The following is a 9,459-nucleotide window of genomic DNA, read 5'->3' as shown; positions in this document are numbered from 1 at the left end:
AAGCATACGAGGCCTCCATATGTTTTACGTAAATCCGCAGGGTTTCCTTATGCTCTTCGGATCGTGCATAACCTATCGCCCATATTTTCTCTGTCGTTTCAACGAACAAGATATTGCTGGTAATAGTTAATATAAGAACGTATAAGTTTAAACACATTCATTTCTCTATATAGAAGATATTTTAAAGTAACAGCTCTTTAATACTTGGACTTTTTATTGACCCGTCCGTTCCTCATCTTACCTTCTCTTATGTAGACAAAAACGCATTTACAGCAGTTTATGCAGTCAACAAGTATATTCTGGCTTTATCTGTAATATTATCTGTCAAGATGGAAAATATATGCTTAATTTCAGTTTTCCCCTTGAAATGGCATTTTGGCAGAAATTTAAAGTGTATGAGTAAAATGCAAGTCTGACGGGTGTCACGTACTGTACCAGGATGTGGGGCCAGAATCAGCTGAGATATTACCATCATGGGTCAAAAACAATGGGAGACAAACTGGCCCACTCCCATCACAGCACAGAACTATTTTAGATTTTTTTTTCTAAAATTTCATTGGACAATTTGTATGTCTTATGCTGTGTGTCTTATGTTCCTTGCTGCTATATGCAAATAGATTCCCCCCAATGACTAATTATAGATATCCACAGGATGGCACAGGAATCAATCTTTGGTTGGTCCTTCACTTAGTACAAGAATCACCTTTTGTCCTGACAACTGATAGGGGTCACCTTTGGTCCTGTCACAAGGATGACATATTGTACCCATTATAGGGATAATCTTTGGCCCTGTCACCTGACACAGATCTTTTTGCACAGGAATTGTCAACATTTAGGGTGAAATGCAATCTGTTTCCAAGTCAAAGACAGGGACACAATGACACTTCATTTCCTCACTGATTTGTTAAAAGACAAGGACAGAGTCATAGCATTTTTCTTAATGAAAAATACTTTATAATTTCATTTCAAAAGTTTAAAGATGGAGGTGCATTTATTCCCCACCTTTTAAATTTAAATCAATTCTTACATTCAAAGGCTTCACATGCATGTAACAGACACACTGGAGGGAAACTTGACACTTTGCATGGTGCTTATACAGTAATGTGGTGGGGGGGGGGGGGGGTGGTGACAAGGTGTAGAGATCATCAAACGTCAGACTACTCCAATACTTCAGGCTGCTACTTTAAAGTTCTGGAGATGCAGGTCAGAGATCAAGAACAGCACATCACCCCATTACTGTTCTGAGGATAGACAAGTCCATGATTTCTTATGTTCCTTTAAATCAGGAGTTAGATTTTAATAATTCTGAGCTATTAGTTCAGTTCTCCCCAAACAAGCTTGATGGGCCGAATGGCCTCATCTCGTTTGTAAATTTTTTATGTTCTTATGAGGAACCTATGATCAAGACCTCAGCTCATTCAGGCAGAGAGACAGGATTCTAGATTTTTCAGGATGTTTCCGCATCTTGTCATTAATGTATTGGGCAATATCCTCTGTACCATGTGAGCTATTTGCTGCCTGTCCCAACAGTTCTCTCATAAGTTTCTGGTTGGACTCCCCTGATAGGCCAAGCAGGAAACGAAGAAAAATGTCCAGATGTCCATTCTCACTCTGCAAGGCCTTATCTATTGCGCATCTGTGCACATCAAGCAGGGATGGTTCTTTGAACATCCTACTCAGTTTTCCTAACTGTGTTTCATACACATTTTTCTGTTGTATTTTAAATGAGAGAAAAACATACAGAGCAGCAAGATACTCCTGGACAGTCAGGTGCACAAAGCAGTACATTTTTGACTGATACATCACAAACTCCTCCTGATAGATTTCTGTGCACAAGCCAGAATGAACCACTGTGTCATCAAAGTCAACACCACTCTCCCGCCAGAGAGTTTCTGACAATGTCTCTTCTCCCTTCTCTAGCATCCAGAATGCCAGCTTCCCCAATTTGAGAAGGAAATCTAAGTCAAACTCCTTGTCATCTGAAGGTCTCCCATGGTACTTCTGCTGCATCTGCTTCATCTGAATGAGTGTAAAGTGTGTGAGAAACCGGGTCAGAGTTCTGGGCACCTCTCTGTCACCTGCACTGTGGAATGCACGCTCAAGGACTGTGGCAATGATCCAGCAGAAGACTGGATTATGACACATGACATGAAGGGTTTTCATCGACATCACATGCTCAATCACTCTGTTGGCCAGCTCTGGATCTCGGAGCCTCTTTCTGAAGTACTCCTCCTTCTGCGTGTCATTGAAACCTCTCACCTCCAACAGGCAGTGAATGCACTCTGGGGGGATGCGGCTGGACCTAAAAGGTCTCGAAGTGATCCATATATGAGCTGAGGGCAGCAGGTTTCCCTTGATGAGGTTGGTCACCAGCTTGTCCAATGTAGTGGGCTGGGTTGTGTCACACCAACACTCATTGAAGGTGAAGTTGAGGGGCAGATGAGATTCCTCCAGTCCGTCGCAGATGAACAAGACCTTGCATTCCTCACTGTCCAGGGACTCGAGCTCCTTCAACTCCGGGAAGAAACTATGGATCAGCTGCATAAGGCTGTAGGAGCCACTCTGCATCAGGTTCAGCTCCCGGAAGGGGATTGGGAGCAAAAAGTATATATGCTGATGGCTACGTTCCTCTGCCCAGTCCAGAATGAACTTCTGCATGCAGACGGATTTACCGATGCCACCAATGCCCCTGGAGAGCACCGATCGTGTGTGCTGCTTCTCAATAGCAGCAAGGCTGAATATCTCTGTGCAATTGACAACCACCTCTCGTTTAACCCTCTTGGGTGGCACAATCTGCCTGATCTCATGCTCCTTGTTGACGCCGCCGTTGCCACCCTCAGTGATGTAGAGATCTGTAAAGATGTCATTGAAGACTGTCTGCTCGCCCTGCTTTGCTACTCCCTCGAATATGTACTCATACTTCCTCTTGAGAGAAAGCTTCAGCTCATACTGTGCTTCACCTGGGGGGGGGGGGAGGGCAGAACAAAAACAATGTTAACAATAAAGAATGAATAAAACTCAAGAAAGATGCCATGAAGAAGCACGCAACTCTTGAAGTGTATGAATGACCCATATCTCTCAGTACATTTGACAGCATTGATTTAACTAGCCAACAAATAAGTACTGCTGTAGCAATTTCTAAGCAGTAACAGATCTTACGTCTCTTGATAAGCTCCTGCAGGTAATTTGCAGTGCTCTTCAGCTTCATGTCCGTCAGGGTCTTCAGCGTAATTCTCAGAGACCCATCCAGGCCACATTTCTGCAGTATACTATCCACCAGGTCCAAAACATCCTGTTTTTCAGTTGAGGTGTCAAAGAATTCTGGGTAATGCCTCCGCAGATTCCGTTTGAAGAGCGCGAACTCCTCCTGTGCCAGCCTCCGCAGAGCCAACATTAGTATCTGTTTCAGAAATAAGAACATGCATAATCAATAGAGTCATTCGAGAACTCTCAGCTCACCACCATGAAGGGTGCTCAGAAGTCCACCATCTACACACCAGGGTGTAAGCCTGTAGTTTCATTAACAGTGAATTAATTTAAATCACAGTGAGTGGAATCTGTCCAGCTACTTTGAAAATAAAGGTGTTTCCATGAACTCACACTGAACATGAATTCAAAAGTAATTGAGGGATGCCTCATTTCAGATGGAGCCAGAAGACTGCAAACTTCTGGTCTGGGTGTCGGTGCTGGGATGGTTGCCTGCTGAAGGTTCTGACTCCGAGGCCTGAGAAACAGACAACTGCATCACGAAAAGCAGCATAGATCTTCAGAGATAGATTGGGGGGGGGGGGGGCAAGTAACATTTGACCTGAAGAGAAAACTCTGGTATAGGCAATAGAGAACTGTAATGTGTACCACATGAGTTAATGTGAATATAAATCACCCTCCAAACAGCATGTTCAGTTCTCCTAAAAATTCCCCAGTTCTGAAATGCAGATACTCAACACAAACTAATGTTAAGCTTCAGTTGGCTAAGGATCGGTTCAAATTATCGATGGAAAAAATCGTACTATTAAATGCATAACTACAGTGGAAACTGCTTTTAGTGATTACGGTTATAGTGATCAACCGCTTATACGGATCAAAATCTTGGAAGAGAATCAATCCTGTACAAATACTGTTTAAATAATTTGCTTACAGTAATCAAGTAGTCCGCTTAGTGTTTTTTTTACATATACATGACAAAGACAGTAATTTATTATTATTATTTTTATTTTACTTTGATAGCCCTACTTTGCCTTGCGGTAACCCGTCTGCTTCTGGCTAACTACCTGAGGCTAAGGCTGCGTGAACAGAAAACATGACGGGAAAAAAGAATTTTCTTTCAATAACAAATATAGACTCATCAAAGCTTATGAAAACTGCCAAAAACGAGCCACTTAGATGCAGCAGCAAAACGGCAATAAGCTGTATTTTATGTACGGTACTATATTGTATTATAGTATATTTAAATTATACACAGTTCAGTAATTTAATTTGTACAATACTTTGAAAACTATTTGAAACTACTGTACTGTATTTTTAGAGTCAATAAAATCCAGCAAATATTGATGCTGTCCGTTTTGTTACTTTATATTCATATAAATGTACAAATGTGAATTAGCTGGTAATCTGCTTGAGACAAAGAAAAAAATCGGTTAAGGCAATCATCCACTTATACTGATCAATTTCACCCAGACAAATGTGATCACTTTAAGCAGTTCCCATTGTATTATGCATTTATAAAATTATTGTTTATTTTAGTGATAAGGACCTACTGAAGCTAATTTGCCAAACAAATGGTGAAGTGAGTTTAAATCCCCTAGCTTCCTCATTCTAGCTTCATTAAACAAATCTACTAAACATACCATCATCCAACTCCATGGCTGTCATTAAGGAATCCTGGTGGTGCCACTCTCAAATAGGCGCCACGTGCACTGCTGTGAAATGGTACACAGCTTATACAGCCCACTGTACATGCAGTATACAAATGATCTAATATATACAACCGTTAGCTAGCTTTGGATAAAATAAGTGAAAGAGGCGGAAGCTGCGTCTGAGGGCCGGCTGTAAGGCTCACTTTGGCTTCCTAACCGGCTCGGCAGAGTCGTCACTGTTGAAAGAGTAGCAACTAGAGGCAGGCGAGTCTGGTTCCTCCAGCTGGAGTCTGCCAAAGAATCAGACAGGTCATCACCCACAGGGCACCCTCTAAAGAGGCCGGCGGAGCAGGGAAGTCATGTGATCCTGCTGCACGTGTGTGTATTTTTATACGTAATACACAGTACTGTGCAAAACTCTTATGCAGCCAAAGAAAATGACGTTTAAACAATATTCATGTTGGTGTAAAACTATGCTATTATGCCTGTCAAAGTGTGTTAGCTTAGCCATTTCAAAACCTAAGCTAAAATCACCACATTATTTCCGGCAACCATGCAAAACACCCAGGTATTTTTGGCTCGACCACTTGCACACCTTGTGTAGCTGGTCAATGTCTCTTCGAATTTTTTTTTTTAACTAATTAATTAAATAAGCTACAAGTGAAATTTAACAGACACGTGGAATGGCTGAGGTGCCCTTGGGGAGAGGTTTGGAAACTGAAGCAGTGTTCATCTAGCCATGCAACTAGATATCAGTAACTTTTTGGAGAACAGAAAAAAATCTTACTAGTTTTTATTGCTGCACATGTTCTAATGCTAAATTGTGTTTTTTTGTTCTGAGCAAAAGTGCACTTACTACACAGATTAATAGCTTAAGCATTTCTTTGGACTTTTGCACAGTACTGTATACATATATAAAATGTACTATGTAACTTAATAAATTTTGTTTTTGTGACGGACACCATGGTGTCCCACTGCTCGATGTTTCATTATGGTACCCCAATGTCACCCACAACAGCTTCTCATTACCTCCCTACTAACTGCAGTACCTCATATTCGATTCTTTTGTGTGACCACAGCGTTTCTTTATGCTTGCTTGCATGTGCATAGGACGTGTTAGGTCTCATGCTTGCAAGCGTGTATGACTGCATTGTGAACGTGTGCAGTGTGTACAAGGGCTCCCTGCAGCTTGTGTATCTGTGTGCCCATGCCGTGTCCTTGTACTTTGTATTTGTGGAAAGCAGCTCCTTGTTAGATGTGGTGCCCTGCTCCTCAGGGTCCTTGTCACTCTCCATGGACTGATAGCTGGGGGTTGGTGATGAGGTCTCCTGCCAGTACCTGCCACATGGGAAAGGCCAAAGCATGTATCATTCAGCCCTACTGGGGCTGCCTCACAGCGACATGGCCATTAGTTAGCTGACAATACTGCTTGATTTGACAGTGTCACCACTTCACCTGCCACTTTCGAAGGGGGCGATAGCCAACACAGGCTCAGCTGCAGCATTCTCAAATTCCTGGGATAAGTTCATTGGGGAGGCCCCAGCACCCCCCTCAACCTCTAGGTGCATGTTTGGGTCCTGGACCTCATCCTCAAAGCCAGCAGACATCTCAGAGTCTGAGTCCTCGATGTCCAGAGAGATACTCTGGGACGCCGTGTCCCACCCATCCTGCTCCTCTGACATGCTCATTTCAGGTTAGCGTCGGTCTGGTTTCGGTCCAGACGAAATTGCTGTCCTGATAAAACCAAGTAACAGAATTAAGTTACCTAGTACAATTACGAAAACAAAATACTCTTGTATTAGCTGTAAAATACAAATTACTGAAAATTAACAGCAGCTCGAAATTTAATTAAATCAGCTTTTTTAGCCGCGCTGCATTCAGTTAGCTATTTACTGCAAAAAGCGCATGTTTGTCACGCGCAGCAGTCTTGCTACGTTAAAGTTAAGGCATTGATCAGTTAGTAATGGCGTATAAAACACTGGAATCGCTCGGATAAGCGTGAAACGTAGCTTTTGTAAAAGTAGCTTTTGTCTTAGCTACTCACCTTCTCTCAGCTTCCGTGTTTTTATGTGTAATGGTGACGGAGCAGACCTGCTTACTTTCGGTTTCGCGTCCTTTTGCATTGTGGGAAACGGAAAGACGCTGGAGCAGAAATGTCTGAGATCAAGAACGGATTTTATAACCCAGCTCAGAAGCACAGAGCTTCTCATGGGCACAATGGACGTCAGAGCAATGTCGAGAAGTAGTGTTCGCAAAAAAAAATGGCTTTTGAGAGATGGAAACAATTGAAACATAAATTCTGGGTGACACCTAGTGGCCAAATTATTTAATACGTACGCAGCCGGTGGTCTAATTATCATTTAATAGTCCTACACTTCTGCATTAAAAATCTTTTCCAGTGTTTTTTCGAAGCGCAATTTTGAATTTGCCACCACTATCTAGAAGTGTATTAAAATAATCAAATAATGACAAACATATATATCTGCTGTAAATGCATGTCATTATAAATAATATAGTGGAATTCGAAAGGTAATTACGTCTTCTAATCTCAACCAAAATTTGAGTTCTTTGAAATGTGCTGGAGATACGGAAGCCTTATGGGATGCATTTGGTAGTGGTACGTGTGCGATACTACAAGATTTGGCATCTATCCAATACCAAGTAAATATAGGGCAAATATCGCCGATACGATACTGAGATCGATACTTTTTAATAATTAAGGTGGATGCATCATCAAATTGCTAAAGCTGAATTAATTTTCATTACCTTTAAGTGTTTTTGTGATTTTTTTTATTAATGAATTAAAACCCAGGACAGAATTTGGGCAAAGTTTATAAATAAATACTGTTCCTCGGAGGTACCAGCGGGGAGCGCGGCATGTTGGACTGATGCCAGCTTTGTAAATAGTTCTCCGTAATCGCTTGTATCATTATACATGTGCTGTGTGTTATGTCGTGTATAGTGTTTAATGGATATCGTTATACGTAGAGTGTGTGTTTAAGTACGTGCACCCACCGTGTGTATGAGGAGTAAACGGGGCGACGAAGACGGTGGGCAGTGCCAGTGTGTGGGTTGTAGTAGTACGGCTGTAATAAGCGTCATCTGGTGATTAAACTCCGAACTATCTCCATTGTCTAATTATTGCGAGCATGGCTCAGAGACCCACTGTTGCAATACTTCATTATAAATATTATACTGTGTGTGTGTGCGCGCGCGCGCGCAAGGGAGCCTGTTTGCTTGCCTGGCGCGTTGAGTTACGTGACAGCCGGGAGTGGCAATTCAGAGCAGCAGCGCTAACCAGTCCCCTCTGGCGACTCGTTTTCAAAAAGACGACTACCGACAAATCTAGCGACTTTTTCTGGTGTTGTTGGAGACTTGTGTAGTCTCCCGTCCCAAAGCACTCACAGGCGGACAATCCTTGCGCAGCAGCCCCGCCCAGCTGCAGTCAGAGCAGGAGACGTTCAGCCCTTCCGCGTCCAGACTGCAAATAAATCGCGCATGCGCGAAGCCGCCGCTGGCTGATTCTGCCCTGGCAAAAATAGTCAAAAATAATTAACTCCACCAAAGTGTGTTGTCACTGTCACTACCGAAAATGTTACACCTACCGAAAATGTAACTTCCGCTACAACGCATGCGCACATTCATCACGCATGCATCGACGAAACCACATTTTCTGGCACTTCTTTATTACGCATGCGTAATGTACACTTCCACAGGCCCAATGCTGCGCATGTATTCACATTTTGCGGCAGACCGTGATTGCGTGATTCAGGGCGTGGACGTCGTGTATCATCATTCATTGGTCACGTATTGTGAGATGGGTCATTGATGTTTATATTTGTAGTTCAGCCGTCACTTTATTGTGGTATTTAAACCATATTGCTTTGCCGATTGTAATATTTGCATCTGTGTGCGCGTTGCTTTTAGTGTCTGACAGTAACCCAATGGTATTGCTGAATGGATGCCTTTTCTTTAGAAAACGTAATAAAATTGGGGTGTATATCAGTCTTGTGTACCCATATTACCAAAAAAAAATCACACCAAAATATATAGTTAAGAACTTTTATTTGCATAACATAAACAACAACGTTTATGTTGTGGGGTTTGGCCCAAGATAAAACAATCGGTCGTCTGTCAGAAACAAATATAATTTGCTTCATTTAGCACCACAAGACACAGCTGCCATAACTGACACGAGTGTGTGGTAATTACACTAATACAATTAAGAAAAGAAATGACTAAGGATAAAAAAGCAGGCTTAGTTTAAGTAACTTCACAGCGCATCGAACTGGGAGTAGTACATAAAGTAATGTCACCTTTGACTGTAAAATTTATGGCCATACCCTGTATTTTACGTCGCTCCTTCTGAAGCACATTGGGCATTAAAGATCTATGCGAAATAAAATCTTTTAAAGTCGAAGGACTCCATCATTATCAGGTTAAATCTTCCCTTTCCTCTCGCTGTCAACATTCCCATCAAAAATCAACAGAAGACGAAATGTGACGCGATGCCATAAAAATAGCACGCCTCCTTCCAGAAGTGGCAAGCGTGCGCATGCGTAGTAGCGGGAGTTACATTTTCGGTAGGTGTAACATTTTCGGT

The 9,459-nt window shown here is 42.2% G+C and overlaps 1 protein-coding gene across 2 annotated transcripts; it reads right to left on the bottom strand.

Annotated features, from left to right (window-relative positions):
• Nucleotides 1-194: 194 nt before the first annotated feature.
• On the bottom strand, nucleotides 195-8,333 carry LOC111857260 (protein NLRC3-like). Of its 2 annotated transcripts, none has more exons than XM_072706751.1 (7): nucleotides 6,956-8,333; nucleotides 6,312-6,590; nucleotides 6,081-6,194; nucleotides 5,060-5,146; nucleotides 3,601-3,724; nucleotides 3,160-3,400; nucleotides 195-2,960 (listed from the first exon to the last, which is right to left on the bottom strand). In XM_072706751.1, the coding sequence occupies exons 2-7, from the start codon at nucleotides 6,542-6,544 to the stop codon at nucleotides 1,402-1,404; spliced, it is 2,358 nt and encodes a 785-aa protein (XP_072562852.1). In that variant the 5' UTR covers nucleotides 6,545-6,590; nucleotides 6,956-8,333; the 3' UTR covers nucleotides 195-1,401. The 2 variants fall into 2 exon arrangements, with proteins under 2 accessions (XP_072562852.1, XP_072562851.1); XM_072706750.1 differs by having other exon boundaries at nucleotides 6,901-8,332.
• Between the last annotated feature and the right edge of the window lie 1,126 nt (nucleotides 8,334-9,459).

This window comes from Paramormyrops kingsleyae, chromosome 24, assembly GCF_048594095.1.
Source record: "Paramormyrops kingsleyae isolate MSU_618 chromosome 24, PKINGS_0.4, whole genome shotgun sequence".
NCBI lineage: Eukaryota > Metazoa > Chordata > Actinopteri > Osteoglossiformes > Mormyridae > Paramormyrops > Paramormyrops kingsleyae.
The sequence above is the reverse complement of the archived record's forward strand: the minus strand, read 5'-3'. Positions and strand labels throughout refer to the sequence as shown.

Bases quoted from the DNA above. Each gene is read 5' to 3' on its own strand.
- LOC111857260 (XM_072706751.1), bottom strand. From the start codon at position 6,544: ATGAGCATGTCAGAGGAGCAGGATGGGTGGGACACGGCGTCCCAGAGT. The intron at 5,147-6,080 runs GTACAAGGACAC...ATTCTTTGGCAG, and splicing joins CTGCTTTCCACAAATACAAA to ACTCCAGCTGGAGGAACCAG. The intron at 2,961-3,159 runs GTAAGATCTGTT...CCCCCCCCCCAG, and splicing joins GCAGGAGCTTATCAAGAGAC to GTGAAGCACAGTATGAGCTG.